This window comes from Hypanus sabinus, chromosome 29, assembly GCF_030144855.1.
Source record: "Hypanus sabinus isolate sHypSab1 chromosome 29, sHypSab1.hap1, whole genome shotgun sequence".
In the NCBI taxonomy this organism is placed as follows: domain Eukaryota; kingdom Metazoa; phylum Chordata; class Chondrichthyes; order Myliobatiformes; family Dasyatidae; genus Hypanus; species Hypanus sabinus.
Genome location: NC_082734.1, coordinates 14,202,668 through 14,221,743, shown reverse-complemented (window position 1 = coordinate 14,221,743; position 19,076 = coordinate 14,202,668). Strand labels below are relative to the sequence as shown.

General features: G+C 42.0%; 1 protein-coding gene across 3 annotated transcripts in view; it reads left to right on the top strand.

Annotated features, from left to right (window-relative positions):
• The window catches only part of zc3h7bb (zinc finger CCCH-type containing 7Bb), a 91,317-nt gene that overhangs the window by 11,776 nt on the left and 60,465 nt on the right, over window positions 1–19,076 (top strand). For all 3 annotated transcript variants that reach the window (XR_009508532.1, XM_059953727.1, XM_059953728.1), the window contains exons 3-8: window positions 1,400–1,439; window positions 3,500–3,697; window positions 8,505–8,663; window positions 13,699–13,779; window positions 17,263–17,319; window positions 18,505–18,547. Coding sequence is in view for 2 of the 3 variants with exons in the window: in XM_059953727.1 (XP_059809710.1) it covers window positions 1,400–1,439; window positions 3,500–3,697; window positions 8,505–8,663; window positions 13,699–13,779; window positions 17,263–17,319; window positions 18,505–18,547 (578 nt within the window). In the remaining variant the exon portion in view is untranslated. The remainder of the gene's footprint in view (window positions 1–1,399; window positions 1,440–3,499; window positions 3,698–8,504; window positions 8,664–13,698; window positions 13,780–17,262; window positions 17,320–18,504; window positions 18,548–19,076) is intronic.

Below are 19,076 nucleotides of genomic sequence, written 5' to 3'. Positions count from 1 at the left end.
ACCCCTAAGAGCCAAAGAAATGCGAGCCAATAAAACTCAAAGATCAACTGAAGAGTTAGCCAATCAGGAGCGAGGCAAGCGAACAGGGACCTATTGAAACATGAGCACTCCCAGAGAGAAACACCAGCACACCTTGACTGGTGATGGAACGTCTGCAAGTTAATTGCCAAGTTTGCAGAACACCACAACATCAAACACATCAACTCAAACTACAAATATTCGCCAGTAACCTCTCATCTCTACCATCATTTTTATTATACAAAAAGCAAAAATTTTAAGTGTGGTGCCACAGAGATTACATACACATACATAAAAATTAGTTACATCATAGAAATGAGCTACACTTTTTGACATAATCAATCAATATATCCTTTAATATCTTTCTTCCTCCTCGCATTTCTGTAATACATGGTGTTTGCCTCAAGCACTACTGATGGCATCAAAGCCCAGTTCTTTGCATTTATACTGAGATGTGTTGCTACTTTTAATGCTTTGTGAATTAGTGTTTCCTTTGCTGCTGCACCCCTTTAGACTGTTGGTTCAAGGGGGTAGGTTGCCTCCACATTCACCCAGCGACCATAGGCTCCTGAAGCGGTATGGATCTCAGACAGTCAGTCTCTCTCTCTCTCTCTCTCTCTCTCTCTCTCTCTCTCCCCCCCCTCTCCCTCTCCCTCTCCCTCTCCCTCTCCCTCTCCCTCTCTCTCCCTCTCTCCCTCTCTCCCTCTCTCTCTCTCCCTCTCTCTCCCTCTCTCTCCCTCTCTCTCCCTCTCTCTCCCTCTCTCTCTCTCTCCCTCCCTCTCCCTCCCTCTCCCTCCCTCTCCCTCCCTCTCCCTCCCTCTCCCTCCCTCTCCCTCCCTCTCCCTCCCTCTCCCTCCCTCTCCCTCCCTCTCCCTCCCTCTCCCTCTCCCTCCCTCTCCCTCTCCCTCCCTCTCCCTCCCTCTCTCCCTCTCCCCCTCTCCCCCCCCTCTCTCCCCCCCTCTCTCCCCCCCTCTCTCTCTCTCTTCCCTCCCCCCACTCTCTCACTCTGTCCAGTGAGGGTTTGCTGCTGTAACAAGAGCAGAGACCAGCAACTTGCTGTTCTGCTCTCCTACAATCTTCCGCTCTCTCTAGTGTACTGTATTGCTTTTCATAAATACTGTTGTATTTCTTTATCTTCCTGTAAATACCTGCAAGAAAATGAATCTCAAAATAGTGTATGGTAATATAAGCACACTTTGATAATGAATTTTACTTTGACTTTGATATATATATTCCATTGATATATGGTCCAACAGTCATCACCTAAAACAGCAGCTCCGGTAAAAGTACTCTGGTATTGCTTGTTCCTATATCAAGATGTAGTACACTGTTACTAAGAAATCTCACATATGATAATGTATATTTATGCTTCCCCCACCAGATCGCCATTACCTTATCCTGGAAGTCAGGATGAATATGAGGTATGCGCATTTCTTCCTGTACTTTATTACTATTTGCTTTTCAAATTGTTTGTTGAACCTTCAAGTTAGTGGAAGCCACACTTCTGTCTCAGCAGGAAGAGCACAGTCCCCACCGTCTTGTAATCTGGGTGTGTTTCATTACGGTTCCATCCTAAAATTGGACATGGAGTGTAGCGCGTAAAGCCTTTCATCTTGAAGCCTATTAAGGTTACCCAGCAGTTGTGACACAACTTCAGTTTGTTCATGGAACTTTACCTTAGAGGCAGTGGATGGTTCCTCAGGTCAATGAGTTGCTTTCTTGCGTGGTTCCCTCTAAGCAGCACGGATGGGCAGCCGGGCAATAACGGAAATGCTCCCGTGCACAATGCCCTTGTTGTCATGCAGCTGGAATTTTCTTTTCGTATTGTTTTTACGGTGCTGTGCAGTTTTCAGGCTGTGTAATAATTTCCTGCTCAGAGCAATGGTTGTTCAGCACAGCTGTTTTAAAAAAAAATTAGAAGGAACGACAACACACACACAAAATGCTGGTGGAATGCAGCAGGCCAGGCAGCATCTATAGGGAGAAGCGCTGCCGAGACCCTTCGTCAGGACGTTAGAAGGAACGTTGCTCTCTAAATCATACAAATATAGGCACCACACTGCATCTGTCCGGTCATACAATTGCCATCATTCTAGTGTTGGTAGTTGCTGGTCTTCCTTGTTGTACAGAATGAAAGTGCTGAACTTGTGGCTGTCTCAGGGAAAACCAGGTCCATGAGCATTTTTAGGACAGGCCACGGAAGATGCCACAATGGAAAAATGTGAGCAACAATCCCCACTGTAATTGCAAATGTACCACTCACTTTTTATCCTCAGTGTTGCTCTGGTGTACTCTGTAGCAGTGGTGTACTAACTGAGTATGCATACTTTACCTAGATTCACAACTCAATGTGTGGCTTCAACCTTGTGCTCAATTAGGCACTCACAGGATGGTGAAAGGTCCTTGGTTCCAATCTGAATCTCATTGAACTTAGAGCATGAAAAGGCTGGTTGAAGGAGCTTTTCTATCCTTGCTTAAACTTATCCAATTGCAAAGAAACATTTTCTCTTATTAACGGAATTAGAATTGGATATACTATTACCGACTTGGATGACACAAAATTTGTTGTTTTACAGCAGCAGAACAGTACCAAGACATTAAAATTTACTACAAGTTACAAAATATGTAGTGCAGGAGAGAAAGGGATAACAACATTGTGTTGAACACTGTTGAGAAACCTGATGGCAGATGGGAAGAAGCTGTTTCTGAGTCATTGAGTGTGGGTTAAGATTCTTTATTAACGCTCCTCCCTTACTCAATCCTTCTCCTTTCCCACAGATGGAAATAGTCTGTAATTTGGTTCACAGCTTAATTCACTTCTGCTGGGTTTGGCTATTCTAATTTTTGTTTTATATCAACGTAAGAATGTACATGCTTCCGCAGTTGGTGACTGATCAGTACTGGCAGACATTCGGAGGAGGCTACGTGTTGAATTGGAGTGGTTAATTAGCCTTGCATCCTAAACATGGACTTCAGTGAAACAGAATAAGAACAGGTTTAGATTTCAAAGCTTAGCAGTCCTATCCCTAGGAGCAAGTTTGCAGACATCTAGACATCAGGTCTATGTATTTTATCACAATCAAGGAAGAAGAGTTACCTCACACATTCCCTGCATTGGAACAAGCCTCCTCTCCCTTTCCCACTCTGCTCAAGATCAATGGATGTGAACCATCAGAAAATTGATCAGGTAACGTGGAATGACGGTGGCTGAGAGGGAACACTTTTTCCAGCTTTCCTCTCTGCTCAGGTAAACCAGAGAAGCTTAATAGTCAGACCAGGCAGAAATACTCGGTAAGCTTTCTGACATCCACGCTGAGTCAATAGGGAAGGAAAGGGAAGTAATGTTGTAGTAACATAGACTAACTGAAACAGATGTTCTATTTAATACAAAGTGACAGCATGAGTTTTGAACTGTTCAGCAGCAAAAGTATTGCAGGCTTCAAGTTTAAATTTACATTTATTCTTTTGTTCATCTGTTAAGACCTTTCTGCATCAGCTTGTTAAGAACTTACTGGAAGAAGGGAATGAGCTATACCAGGAGAAGGATTATAAACAGGCCCTGTTCCAATATGTAGAGGCCTTGAACGTAGCCCAGTATGCACAATCAGATGAAGTGGTAATCGCACAACGGTTACTGGAGCACCTCTATGTCAATCGAGCAACCTGCTATTTCAGTATGGTGAGTATTATCAAGAATTTTATAACATAATTATTTTTAAGACAAAGAATGCACCTGCATTAGTTGCTATTTATTACTTCAGCCAACCTGAATAAAAGGGATTATCTGTCATTTATGTTATGGTTAATGGAATCTTGCTGCTTGAAGACAGGGTGCAATATTTCCTTCCCTTTTGAAGTACTCCCTTGGATATAAAGTTGTTTGAGATGTTAAGAATCTAAAGAGTGCTTTATAAATCAACATTTTCCCATTCCTGTTCCTTTGTTTCCTCTTTTGTTTTTGTCTTTTTAAGACCATAAGATGCAGGAGCAGAATTAGGCCATTCGGCCCATCGCGTCTGCTCCACCATTTCATCATGGCCGATCCATTTTCCCACTCAGCCCCAATCTCCTACCTTCCATCTCCCCCCCATATCCCTTCATGTGCTGACTAATCAAGAATCTATCAGGCTTTGCCTTAAATATCTCCAATGTCTTGGCCTCCACAGCCACCTGTGGCAATAAATTCCACAGATTCGCCACTCTCTAGCTTAGGAAATTCCTCCTCATCTCCGCTCCAAAAGGACAGCCCTCTATTCTGAGGCTGTGCCCTCTGATCCTAGACTCTCCCACCCTAGGAAGCATCCTCTCCACATCCACTCTGTCAAGGCCTTTCAACATTTGATAGGTTTCAATGAGGTCACCCCTCATTCCTCTGAATTCTGGTGAGTAGAGGCCCAGAGCCATCAAAAGCTCCTCGTATGACAAGCCTTTCAATCCCGGAATCATTTTCATAAACCTCTTTTGAACCCTCTCCAATGTCAGCACATTCTTCCTTTGATAAGCTGCTCACAGAGCTCCAACTGAGGCCTCACCAGTGCATTGTAAAGCCTCAACCTTATATCCTTACTTTTCCATTGACTCTTCTCATTCTCTCTTTTGCATTCTTTTTATGTCTTTTTCACTCTTGCTTACTGTGGTGGGACAACTTGTGTGATGTGACTATGTGACTATGATCTTTTGTTCAAATTTGGCCTTGTCATGCAAAATCGACACCCTGGCCCAGCTGGCTGGTGGCTAGGCACAGACAGCAGCCCTGCCCTGTTTTAAGGGAAAACAAAAACGAAAGCAACAAGACAGAGAAATCAAATTTTGCTGTGTATGTTGTCGTTCAGGAGTCCATGACTGCCACGCAAGTGATCAGCATCAAAATAAAAGCGATTGTTCATTAACACACACAAAGTGCTGGAAGAACTCAGCAGGAAATGAATACAAAGTCGACGTTTCAGGCTGAGACCCTTCTTTAGGACAGGAAAGGAAGGGGGGAAGATGCCAGAATAAAAATGAGGGAGGGGAATGATGATAGCTTTGTGGTGATAGGTGAAGCCCGGTGGGTAGGAAAGATAAACAGGCTGGAGAGGAAGGAATCTAATAGGAAAGAAAAGTGGACCATAGCAGAAAGGGAAAGAGGAGGGGACTAAGCGGGAGGTGATAGGCAGGTGAGAAGAGGCAAGAGGCCTGAGCAGGGAATAGAAGAGGGGAGAAAGGGGAGGGAATTTTTTTTTTACTGGAAAGAATAATCGATATCCGTGCCATCAGCTTGGAAGCTATCTAGATGGCATATAAGGTGTTGTTCTTTAATTTGTTATTATCGCGTGTACTAAAATCCAGTGGAAAAACTTTGTTCTGCATGATTTCAATACAGATCATTCCAAAGCATAAGTGCATCGAGGTAGCACAAAGGGGAAAACAATAACAGGATATGCTGCAGTGCAGGTAGACAAATAAGGTGCAAGGATCGCAGTGAGGTAGAGTGAAAGATCAATTTTTTTTAAATGGATGTGAAATGTAGAAAACAGTAAAGTTAACTTGGGTCACAGCAGAGTTGAGATATCTTGGGTGTCCGTCTGCAACAAGAGATAGATGTGATTAAGAAAGTTAATGGCAACCTTGGGAGAAATTCTCTTTTACCACATACCACAATGTCTTGGCCTGGAACCTGCTTAAGTAGAAGCCCACATTCAGCAAGGTTATAAGAGCCAAACTTAAAGTGAAAAATAGCAGCGTCATCCTGATTCTGTGTGATTCTCCGACAGGTAACAGCGACAAGAAAGCAAAGGAGAGGTTCTGCCCAATGTTGCAGGTAGAGTTAGGGAGAGTACCACCCTCTGTGGGGAAATGGCATCAGTGAAGACTTCACAAATAATGGCTGTAATGTGAACATATGGCACCATGAATGAAATCTGAGTGAGAGATGTTGATCTCTGCAATAGAAATGCTCAAGTTTTCAGTGGAGCATTCATTAGCAAGCTGGTATGGTCTTTCTGAATGACAAAGATAACAAGCACTTCCATCTTGTGATGATCAGTAAGAAATGGTGACAACCACTGGCAGCACTGAATGTGAAAAGGTGACCGTAGTGCTAAAGCTGAGAAGGGTGAGCTTGCCAAGTAAGGGACAGTGATGCCTTGACATTGACGTTGCTAAAGCTGCCTGAAGCACTAAAATATTTTGTTCTGTAGCAGAAGAATGTATTTTGGGCATATACAGTCTTTAGTTAAGAGGAGGAGAATACAAAATCAACAGGAATTGGAATAGAGGCAAGAATTTATAACAAGAGAATATTGTTAGACTGAAGGCTAAAGAGAGGATGGATTATATGCCTGATAATCCATTTTATTTTATAATCCTTATATAGATTGTGCCCATATAAAAGAAGGAGGGGTGGATTCTTTTTATGACCATGTGGGGTATAAAGAGAAAGATTCCAGGCACAATATTCCTAGAGGTTACTGGACATGAGCAGTCTAGCATGGTGCATGAGGGAGGACAAATAAAACCAAATGGATCACCCAGCAGCATAAACAGAAGATGCAGCTGCCAATGGTGAACATGGAACCATTTACAGAATGACATAGTTTACCAAAGCCGGACATCGACAATATGCTGTACATGTCAGCAGGTGGCTTTCGTGACTGTCAGCAGCAAAATAACAAGAAGGATGCATGGCAGAGCACTGAATAGGAATAGGAATTCCTATTGCTGAATAGGAAACCAACTAAGCATAGGGAGGCAAAATAAGATCTCGATGTGACAACACACTACCAAAGCAAGAGATCACGCAAGCAACCAAATCCTTAAAATCTGGAAATCTTCCCTGCCAGGACAACTCAAATGCAGAATTATTCAAGGTAAATCCTGAGTTAGCAGTATTTAACCTGGCTTCCCCACTTGCCACAGTCTGGGAAAGGGAAGGCTGACTGGCTGATTGGACCCAGAAGGTGCACGGTAAAGATTCCCAAGGAAAAAGCCCTCAGTGATTGGCAGGACACTTTTATCAGACCAACTTAGAAAAGAGAAAGCTAGTTTTTAGAATGAGTATAGATGTACTGAGTGGATCTTTAAGCTATGAAACACTATTTTCAAGGATCAGAAATCAAGTTTGTTTGGTATAATTTGCTGTGGTACAGTATCTTGGCGTGACCTACAACAAAAACAACATTCAACAATTCTAAAGAATTAAGAATGATATAAAACTAAGTTAGAGATTAAAGTACGGATATTGAATAAAATGTGCATAAACACCAGCATGTATTTACAATGTAAGCAGCATTATAAAAAGTGGTTTAAAGTACAGTGGCTGAGGTCATTGATAGAGTGGGGTGGGGCAGAGCTAACTAGAATAGTTGATTGAACTAATTTCCTGGAGGAAAGGACTGTTAAGATGGTGTGAAGTTCTTGTTTGACTAGCCCTACAACCGAAAGGGAGCTTCTGGAAAAGGCAGTTTGTAGGGCGGGTAATCCACTTCAATATTATCATTTATTGATTAATGTGGAGAATCAGAGGGCATGCCAAAAGGCATCAGATGGATGGCCTTCTCATCCCTTGAAGACCCTCGTTACAGATGCTCCTGCTGTCCAGTAACAAACCCAATACCAAATATAAAGGAAAAGAACTACCTGACTTAAGGGATTTGATCAGTAAATTGCTTTGAGAGTTAGTAATAGCAGGTCAGATATTATGACCTCCAAAGCTGCCTCATCATCACTGGTGTGGATAGAAGATCACCTTCTCACCAAAGATCAAACAAATACACTAGGCAGTAGTGCTAAGCAGAGGGGCGGACGTCCTGAACAGAACGGATAAACAAAGCCAAGAACATCTTCAGCAGCTGATATTCGGTATGGAAGTTATTCAAACACAACATTAAAGCCAAGCAAGATTTATCAGATCGTTTGTTGTTGTTGTTGTTCCTTTCCATGCCACGTGGTACTTTGGCCACCCCTTTACTGTTTTCCTTAGCATTTTTCTGTTTTTTTTATGAGTCTGAGTTGCTAGTTCGACACTCAACCAAGCACGGTTGGAAAGCGTTCAAGGACCATTCGCCTCGAAGTCCGGTGCTGATGCCACTACACCACCAGCCGGCTATCAGATCTTTTAATGATTCTGTAATGTAGATTTTGGATAATGATGGAATATGATACTGCCAGCGTGCTTCGGGAACATCCTGAATGTACTTTTGGCCCAGAACAATCTCAAACCTGTTGTACAAGCATTTTTCATCCAGCCAGAATCTGTGCTAAAAGTGGTGGTTGGTAAGGGGATGAGTAAAGTTCATGGAAGCCAACAATTGGTCTTTAAGGTGAGAGAACAATTAATTGAGGTATTAAGTAATTGGGGCTGATAATTGTGTCGCAAGACCTGAAGAGAAGTGGCACTTTAAGAAAATAAAGAAAATGAAAGCACATTTTTCAGTCCCAGTTTGAAGCAATGGGGGGAAAAGTACAAATCTGTGTCATTGGATTATTAACTTTCACTATTCTTGCAGGGTGTTTATGAGAAAGCCCTTGAAGACTGTGAAAATGCTTTGAAGCTCAATGAAAATAACTATCGGGCTCTTTATCGGAAAACCAGAGCACTCAATGAACTAGGAAAGCATAAAGAAGCTTATGAGTGCATCGCCAAGTGTTCCTTTGCTGTCCCCCAGGTTAGTAGGCCCGTTTACAAGCTGCGCAATTCCTTGTTTCAATCCTCACTTGCATCGGTGATCTGCAAAATTTACTTGGTCAAGAAACTCAATTCCCTTTTTCGCAAGTACATCAAATTTTAGAGTCCTAGAGAAATGCAGCATTAAAATAGGCCCTTTGGCTCATCTCTATTTCTGCTTTCTGTTTGCCAATCATTTTGCTGTCACTGTTCCCTAATAGGGTTTTAACCAGATAAAATGGTTTTTCAAAGGCATTTTGAAAGTCCAGGTTTTTTAATCTTTTCTGCACTGCGTTACACTGGTCTTTCATCGTAATACTTTTTCAAAGAATTAAAGGCAGTCAAGCTTTAAGCTTTAAATTACGTGTGACTTTTTCTCTAGATGTTTTACTGCTAACTATATGAGGCTTTTTTTTTGAGATTATGACACATGTTCCAGACATCCCAGTCACAGGAAACATTTTGAGATACAGTGCTGAGTTAGCCCTTTGAGCCATGCTGCCCTGCAGCCCCCCAATTTCACAGGGCAATCTATAACCAACCGGTATGTCTTTGGACTGTGGGAAGAAACCAGAGCACCTGGAGGAAAGCCACGTGGTCACAGACAGAACGTACACACTCCTTACAGGCAGTGTTGCGAATTGAACCCTGGTCCCCTGTACTGTAAACCGTTATGCTAACCACTACACTACCAAGCTGCCTCTGGCATCACAAAATCACAAAATATAATCTGCTGCTCAGATTAAGCCAACCCCATGGGCTGTATTCCCTGGAGTTCAGGAGAATGAGGGGGGATCTCCTAGAAACGTTCCAATTGTTAAAGAGCCTGAACAGATTAGATATGGCAAAATTATTTCCCATGGTAGGGGAATTTAGGACAAGAGGGCACGACTTCAAGATTGAAGAACATCCATTTAGAACAGGTGTGGAGAAATTGCTTTAGTGAGAGGGTGGTAAATCTGTGGAATTTGTTGCCATGAGCACCTGTACAGGCCAAGTCATTTAAGGCAGAGATAGATAGGTTCTTGAATAGCCAGGGCATCAAAGGGTACGGGAAGAAGGCAAGGGAGTGGTGATGACTGGAAGAATTGGATCAGCCAATTGGAAGAACTCGATGGGCCGAATGGCCGACTTCTGCTCCTATATCTTATAGTCTTATGGTCTAAAACCAGCTGGTATAAAGTTCCATGAATGTATTCCATTCCCATTTTCAAGACTTAGAATAGTGGACGTAGACTTAGTATTAAGCTTTAGACAATTTGTAACGGTGCTGCGTCCTGCAGCAAGCTATTGAAGTAGGCTGCTTGTTTGCTTTGACGCTGAGATGAGTAGCTGCCAGTGTTCAGCAGGGCATAGCCTCTTCCTGCTTTTAACTTTGTGGCATAGTTGCAATACAGAGCAATGCTTGTGTGATGTGTGGGACTCAAATGCACTGCCTTCAACACTTTACAAACTCAGATGCCTCCCCAGAATTGAGAAGTGAAAATGCTCCCCTTTAAGAAAAATTCTGGAGCAATTACTTCAGATGTCATTGGGATTATATTGTATCCGTGCATGCAAAATCAGCCTCTGACATTATTGAATGGTCAGAAGCATCCAGCAGGAAAAATAAAACTACATTCAATCATTTTATTCATGATACAGATATTTGTCACCCACCCAGATCTATGTGAACCCTTAGGGAGGGGCAAACCTGAGGCTGAAAACTAAGCCTCTGAGAAAATTATTTAGAAATTTTCTGACCTCTCTGACCTCTCTTAAAGGATTGGTACCAGTCCAGGTATTTACTGACACTGTCAGCAGTCATTATACGATGTGATTTCTGTCCGTCCTGTACAAGCTAACTCAATATTGTAAGTATTATTGTATCATTGTCCACTGTAAGAGTTGCTGTTTGCTCCACAGTCAACTCCTCTCGACTAGAACCAATTTAATTCTGGCTTTGTGCAACTAGGAAATTTGAGTAGGAAGGATGTTGAGGCTTTAGAGAGGTTGCAAAAGCGGTTTATCAGGATGCGTCCTGGTTTAGAGGGCATGGGCTATCATGAGAGGCTGGATAAACTTGGGTTGTTTTCTGTGGAGGCTGGGGACTGAAAGGGGGATCTGACAGAGGTTTTCTAGATAGAGTGGACAAAGAGTATCTGTTTCCCAGGGTTGAAATATCTAATACCAAGAAGGCATTCATTGAATGTGAAAGGAGGTAGGTTCAAGGGGGGGTGGTATGAGGGGTAAGTATTTTTACTCAGAGAGCGATAGATGCCTGGTATGACGGTGGAGGCAAATACATCAGAGACTTTTAAGAGACGTTTGAATAGGCACATGGGTGTGAGGAAGATGGAGTGATATGGACATTGTGTAGGTAGAGGGATTAGTGTTTGTGTGTTTTTGATTTGCTTTTTAGCTGCTTCAGCACCACATTGTGGGCCGAATGGTCTGTTCTGTGTTGTACCTCTATGTTATATGTTGATCATTGGCCTTCCCTCACCAAACATCTGAAATTGGTTATTTTTACAATGCTTGTTTAGAGAAAGCATTGGCTCAGGCCATCTTAACTCAGTTCCGAAAACCTGTCACTAATGGGCTTTGAACATGTATTAGCTGTGTAGGCAGCCTCTACTTAAACACAAAGTTGTTCAGTAGTATCTCACTACTTTGGTATGGACTATATTAAAGGAAGCCTAATCCTCAACTTGTACAAGGACAAATGGTATCCTTTGCTTTGTAGTGAATTGCCCATGAAATGCATGTTTAAATAGCATTTGTGGTTTAGGTTTAGGGATCCTTTACTTTACTAGGGATCAGTTCTGTCCCCTAGATGTATATTTAGCATACTATAACTGAATTATACAGGCCATTCAGCTCATATTGTCCAGGCCATCCAGTCGGCACCCAATCCTGCTCATAAATATGTCTGCTTCTCAAAATTCTACAGTGTTTGCCATAAACAGATATTCCCTGCTATATAAAAATTTGCTTGCGATAACGAAATATCCTGCACAGTTCTTACACTCGTATGCATTTTCTGCAAGTTTGAGATCATTCCCCAAAATGAAAACAGCGTCCATCATCAAAGATCCTCACCACCCAAGAGGTGCTCTCTTCTTGCTGCTGCCATCAGGTAGAAGTGCTTCAGAACTCGCACCAGTAGGTTTAAGCATCCCTCAATCATCAGACTCTTGAGCAAAAGAGGACAACTACACTCCTCTGGTGAGATGTTCCCACAGCCAATGATCCCACTTTAAGGATTTTTTTAATCTTCTTATTTCATGTTATTATTTATCACTATTTATTTACATTTGCATTTGCACAGTTTGTTGTCTTCTATGCTGTTGCTCTTTCATTGATCCTGAAGAAAGAATCTCAGGGTTGTATGTGGTGACATGTATGTACTCTGATAATAAATTTTATTTTGAAGTTTGAACTTTGTGTCTGGGTCAATAATATAAATAGCAAAAAGGGAGGGTCACAGCAAGAGCCTTTTGGGATAGAACTGGTAGCAGAGTTCCAAGCAGATCTATTGCTGTCCACAGGCATTCAGGCAATTTCTAATTCACTGCAGCACACTGCATCCAGTTCAAATTTATTCTGTCTTCAAATTCAGATTCAGGTTTATTGTCACTTGACTGTATACTTGTACTCTACCAAGTGAGACGGCGTTCCTCTGGACCATGGTACACAGCACAGTAAATATAACTCACACCATAGCACAAAGTAATATTACCACAAATAATAAGATGCATATACAATACAATTTAAAAAGTAAATGGTATAACATTACTGGTGCTTCGTAAGTGATGAGACCCGGGTGGTGGCCGGGAGTTCGGTAGTCTTACGGCCTGGGGGAAAGAAGCTGTTTTCCATCCTAACAGTTCTTGTCATAATGGTACAGTAAATAGACAGATACGTATATATTTATTGGTCCCAAAGGAAATTACAGAGTCACAGTAGCATTACAAGTGCACAAATATTAGAAGAGAAGTAAGGAAGAATAAAAAAAATAAGTCACCTCAACAGGAGGGTCGTCACTTCCCCGGCTATAGAGCCTAATGGACAAGGATAAGAATAACTGCGTATCAGGCTCTGTTGGATCAGCGCTGTTGGCTTAGTCCATTATTAAAAGTGCTCTGCTGCTCAGCCAAGGTGGCATGCAGAGGGTGAGAAACATTGTCCAGAACTGCCAGGGTTTTCCATAGTGTCCTTTGTTCTACCACAGCCAGTTCACACTATAACAGAGCCAGCCTTTCTAATCAGTTTATTGTGCCTGTTGGCATCACCTGTGATGATGCCACTGCCCCAACATTCCACCGCATAGAAGGTTGTACTGGCGAGAAAAGACTGGTAGAACATGTGACCCTCCTGCCTGATGGTAAGGGAGCCAAAGAGATTGTTGGATGGATGGGAGGGATCACTGTCAATGCTAAGTAATATACCTTATCAAATGGTTTCTCCATTTCTAATATCTGCCTGGTTTCCCTTATACATAACCAGAGTGGTGATTTCAAAATATTTAGTTAAATTGTAAGACCTGACTCTGGCAAGCTGACAAAAGATTCAGATTAGGTCTTTCACAATTCACGTCAAGCACCCCAGATGTCAAAGACTGAAGGTCGTAAGTCACTGAGCTTAATAATAACTACTTCTCCCCTCTTGGTGATACTGGGACCCATTCCACAAGTGTCATTCTCATGAGAGAGCAGTTGCTCAAGCTATGAACATAGGAACAAAGAGCAGCAGGCTTATGGATGGTGCACTGTATGTGCAGTGCTTTATGTCTTCCTGTATCTTTATGAACCCATCCCCTTTCTAACAAGAATTACTAGCCGACACAGACTGGAGACTGAACTGGAGACCTTTCATTTTCCTTCACCCATCAATTTGCAGACGGATCAGAAGAAGCAGCATCATTGGCGACATAATTTCCAAGAATTAAAACATTTACTACAAAAAATTAAATGAACTTGAGGGGTGGGGAAAGAGGGTTAAAGCTATGGGGTCTGTCTGTGGAATAACGTGCAATATATCTTTTATTTGTCCAGGATGAAAATGTGGTGAAGTTGACACAAGAACTGGCACAGAAGTTGGGGCTACGGATCCGTAAAGCATACATCAGAGCTCAGGTGCGTGCTGCTGTGTGTCTGCTCCTCGTTCCTCCTTTATTTTCCCCTCCTGAAATGATTGGATATTATAAACAACAGGAAGGAGACCTAATGAGCCGAAGTTGCTGACTCTATGCTGTTAATGTTGGCGTGGACGCTAGCAGGAATGCAGTGTCAGATAGATGGACAATGTTATGTTAAGCCCTTATAAACCACCAGTTCATTCACTGCAGGGAGCTTACTTAGAAATTGTTCTGTGCTGTGTTTTTGGTGTTTGAAAGGGGTTGCAGCTCATGTTGATGCTGCTAACTAGATAGTTATACAGCATATAAACAGACTCTTCAGCCCATCATGCTTATGCCAACCACCATGTACTTATTTATATAATTCCTATTTGCAAGCTCTTGGTGATTCAAGTGCTGGTCTAGATACTTGTGAGAGTACTTGTCTTCAGCGCCCATGCAGGCAAAATGTTCCAGATTGCAGCCACAAGTGGCTTGGGGAAAATTCCTTCCTCAGGTCCCTCCTAAACATCTTACTCCTTATCCTAAACCTAAACCCTCTGGAAGTTTACTCACATACACAGGTATCCATAAATTGGACATTCTCTACCTAGGGACGACTTATATACCACTAGATACACTCTTCCGGTTACTGGGAAGTGTTGCAATTAAATGAACGGACACTACATAATGGGAAGGGCAGGGAAAAGGTTGCCAAGAGTTCAGCAGGTTCTGGACAGACAGATGAACGTCAATGCATGCAGAAGGCGTGTCCTTTGTTTAAGGGAACAACAGAAGTGCCTCAAGTTACAGTCAGGGAGCTAGTGTTTGTAAGGAGGTGAGTACAGTTTTTGAATGCCTGCACTTTAGAGCAGCCTATAGTGCAGTTGAAAACATGAGAGTATCTGCAGATGCTGGAAATCCATAGCAACGCATAAAAAATGCTGGAGGAACCAGGCGGTATTTATGGAAAAGAGTAAACAGTCGATGACTTAGGCTGAGACCCTTCATCAGGATTAGAAAGGAAGGTGAGAAGTCAGAGTGAGAAGTTGGGGGGAAGGGGAGGAAGATCTCCCGGTGGCCACCCATTTCAATTCTACTTCGCATTCCCATTCTGACATGTCAGTCCATGGCCTTCTCTTCTGCCACGATACGGCCACACTCAGGTTGGAGGAGCAAAACTTTATACTCCATTTGAGTAGCCTCCAACCTAAACATGAACATCAATTTCCTAATTTCTGGTAATTGCCTCCCTCCCTTCATCATTCCCCATTCCTGTTTCCCTCTCTCACCGTATTTCCTAACCTGCCCACCACCTCCCTCTGGTGCTCCTGCCCATTTCTTTCTTCCATGGTCTTTTGTCCTCTCAGATTCCCCCTCCTCCAGCCCTTTATCTCTATCACCAATCAACTGCCCAGCCCTTTACCTCACCCCTTCTCCTTCTCTTGGATCCACCTAACACTTGTCCCTTTGTACTTCTTCCTCCCCTCCCCCCTCCTTCTTACTCTGACTTCTCTTCCTTTACCGTCCTGACGAAGGGTCTCGGCCCGAAGCGTCAACTGTTTACTCCACAGCCTGGCCTGCTGAGGGAGACTTTCCAAATGTACCAAATTTAAGATGTGGGGGAAGATCAGCAACAAAAGCCTGAAGTACGTCTGAGCTAAAAGTGACTGAGACCCTGACCTATTTGGGCAAAGCAATTCAGGGTCACACGAGGCTGCGTTTGACGCTCCAGGCACTCAGGGAGAACAGGATATGGAATCTGAGTCACAAGAACAGCTGCATATGCTGGAAATCTGGAACAACACACACAAAATGCTAGAGGAACTGAGCAGGGCAGGCGGCATCTATGGAGGAAAATGAATAATTGAGGTTTTGATCTGAGACCATTTTTCAGGACTGAAAAGGAACAGAATAAGAGGGGAAGGGGAAGGTGATAAGTGAATGCAGATGAGAAGGGTGGGTAGGGCAGTGGGGGAAGGGGATAATTTGAGAAGCTAGGAGGTGGAAGGTGGGGAAGGCACACAAAATTTTGGAGGGCCTACAGTAAAGCATTTGATATTTTAAGTAGCACATTGAATAGAGTTCTTGGTTTCTTAAAACGCGAGATTCTGGAGATGCTAGAAAAGTCACACACATAAAACGTTGGAGAGGTTTGTCAGTGCAAACTGTTTAATGGAGTACAGGTATCCCACTGAGAAATGAAGAAATAAAATTTGCAAGGGTTCTAGTGACCCAGAAGTGGACGCAAAATTGCTTTACTCCAGGATAGCCCGGCATGTTTTTTTTCTGGAGCTTTAGAATGCATTTTTCTAGGCCACCGTGTTCAATTCCAGCCACAACATTTTGGGCTTGAACTCAAAGCCTTAGAGTGGATCCAGCGGAAATTTAATACAATAGAGGTAAGGGACTATTTGTAGAGGCTGGAAAACTGGATTGCTGGGAAGATTAAGGGGAGACTTAAGTATTTATGGTTATAGACAGACAAAATAAATACAATGATCCAAATGGCTGTATGATCTTTGTGAGGCGGAGATAACTAAGGGTGAGAATTTTTTGTAAACACTGATTAAACAAAATGGATGTAAGTATGAAAGAGACTGAATATGGGCAACACTAATTGAACTAATTTGTCGATACTTATCAAGTTGGTAACTGGAAAGATCTAAGTACTTGTGGGGCTTCTGAAGACTTGGATTGAACCAAGTTGAGTTTCAAGTGAAATTTATTGTCATAACCACAAAAACAGTGAGGTACAGTACAATGGAAAAACTTGTAGTAGCATCACAGGCATTGTTTAGTCAGCACACAGAATTTAAAATCATACATAAAGTTTGAAAAAAAATTATACCAATGAGGGTAAGTAGTTCCTCTTTCAGTGAACTGCCATAAGTTTGATGTGGTAAATGATCAACTGAATTATATGATTTTCAGGGTTCTGTAAGGAAGTTGTTAATTTCTTTCAGTGGAAAAAATACAGGCAGTCTTCAAAATGATGAGAGTTTAGAAATTCCCAATTTTTTAACTTCCTTTTTTTTAAATAAGCCTCAGTCTACCTCATTAGTCACCTATTGAAAAACTTAATCAGGTTTGTCAGACATAACCTATCCTTTACAAAATCTGGTTTACAAATATGGTTTTAAGAATGCAGCATTCCAAACAGTGATATTCTGGTATGCATTGTTAATAAATTGCTTAGTTGTGTTGACCCTAAACACAAGAGATTCTGCAGACACTGGAAATCCAGAGCAACAGACACAAAATGGTGGAGGAACTCAGCAGGTTAGCCAGCATCTACGGACACGAATGAACAGTTGATATTTCGGGCTGGAACCCTTCTTCAGACCTGTTAAAAGCTTTTCCTTATTTTTGCTGTTCTTGAGCAAGCTGTGTATTTATACAAACGGGTGAAGTTCATTTTAGTCAAGTCTGAAGCTAGGAAAATTATGTGACTGTACTCAGTTTTCCACCCCACTAACCCCACAAGTGTTCTCTTTCTCAGCCTGATGTGGATACAGGGAGTCGGACTACAATTGGAAATTCCATGAACAGTGGGCATGTAAGTTGACTTCTGAGTTTTTACTCCACTGATAGTTTCTTTCAGAAAAAGTTCACAGAGAGAAAAGTTTCTGTGAACAGAACTGTAGTTTGAATGATAATTAATAAATTCAAGGGTCCAGTATCCATGTGGGGATGCAAAGGAAATTACTGATGACTTCTGCATTGGACAAATCAAAAATTGGTTAAACAATCAGACACCGCCTCTTGTATTAAATTCTCTGTTAAGCAAAGAAGACTTTATTAAACCTCTAAAAAGATGTTTATCTGCCTCTTTTTTTTCATGATAGATTTTTATTCTTTACTTCTGAAGTAGTTCCACTACTTGATGGAGAATAGTACAAAACCCCAGCGCAATAATGAAGGGCTGGTGCACTGTCTTTTGGCTAGGAACTACATGCTGCATTACTTGAAGGAGGGGATTATCTTCAAGAGAGACCTAGCTTAACCCTCAATTAACTTCACTGTGAAAAAACAAGCTCATTTGGTTACTTATTTATTGAGTTACAGCACGGAATAGGCCTTTCCAGCCCTTGAGCTGTGTGGTCAAGCGTGCCCCTTTTTAATCCTAGCCTAATCATGGACACTTTACAGTAACCAATTAGCCTACCAAATGGTAGATCTTTGGAAACTAGAGTGTTGGAGGAAACCCACACAGCCATGGGGACAGCATACAAACTCCTTACAGGCAGCGGCGGGAATTAAACCTGGGTCGCCTGTACTGTTTAGTGTTGTGCTAACCACTGTGCTACTGTGCAACCCATATTAGTTCATTGTTGTTTAAAGATCCTTCCTGTGAATGGCTGCTATGCACCCTATAAGAGTCTAATTCACTCTTTGTAGATCTAAAGTTTAAATTAATATTTAGAAGTATTGTACATATCTAGCAGAACTTCACCATGTTGCCATATTGTCCCACTTGCTCTAAAGTGGGTATTTGCTTACACTGAAATTTATTTTCATAATGTTACTCATGCATGCTGTTACCTATATCATTGTATAAATATGGTGAATAGCTGAGATACTAATTTGAAAAAAATTGCCATTTATCCCTCTATGTCTCCTGCCACTTACCTAATATTTGAAACCTTTCATCGATCATATCATCGTGTCATGTTGGTTAACTAGCAAACTTTTTATGGCAGTCCAGACAACATTGTAAGCCGCTCTCTGAATTCGCCCACAGATATCCATAAGTGGCACAAGTGATATAGATGATATTGAGCCAGGTAAGTTTCCATTTTGTTTCTCTTGTGTAGAAAAATGAACCATCACTGTAGCCAAAGAGAACAACGGGTTGTGCTTTCCCCAAGCCTATAGAAGACATCTTACATTGTCCTTTCAGCAGTTTAATTGGGTCACCTGTCCTTCTAAAAATAAAAGCATTGTCATATGCTTCAGTGCATATATGCATAGGAGCAATAAGAATCTTTAACATATGAGTAGCATTTGATGGCTCTGGGCCTGTATTCGCTGGAGTTTAGAATAATGCGAGGGATCTCATTAAAACCTATCCAATATTGAAAGGCCTAGATAGAGCGAATGTGGAGGGGATATTTCTTATACTGGAGGAGCCTAGGGCCAGAGGGCGCAGCATCAAAATAGAGGGTTGTCCATCTGGAACAGAGATGAGGAGGAATTCGTTGGCCAGAGGGTAGGGAATTGGTGGAATTCATTGCCCGAGGTGGCTGTGGAGGCCAAGTCATTGGATATATTTAAAGCGGAGGTTAATAGTTCTTGATTAGTCAAAATGTCAAA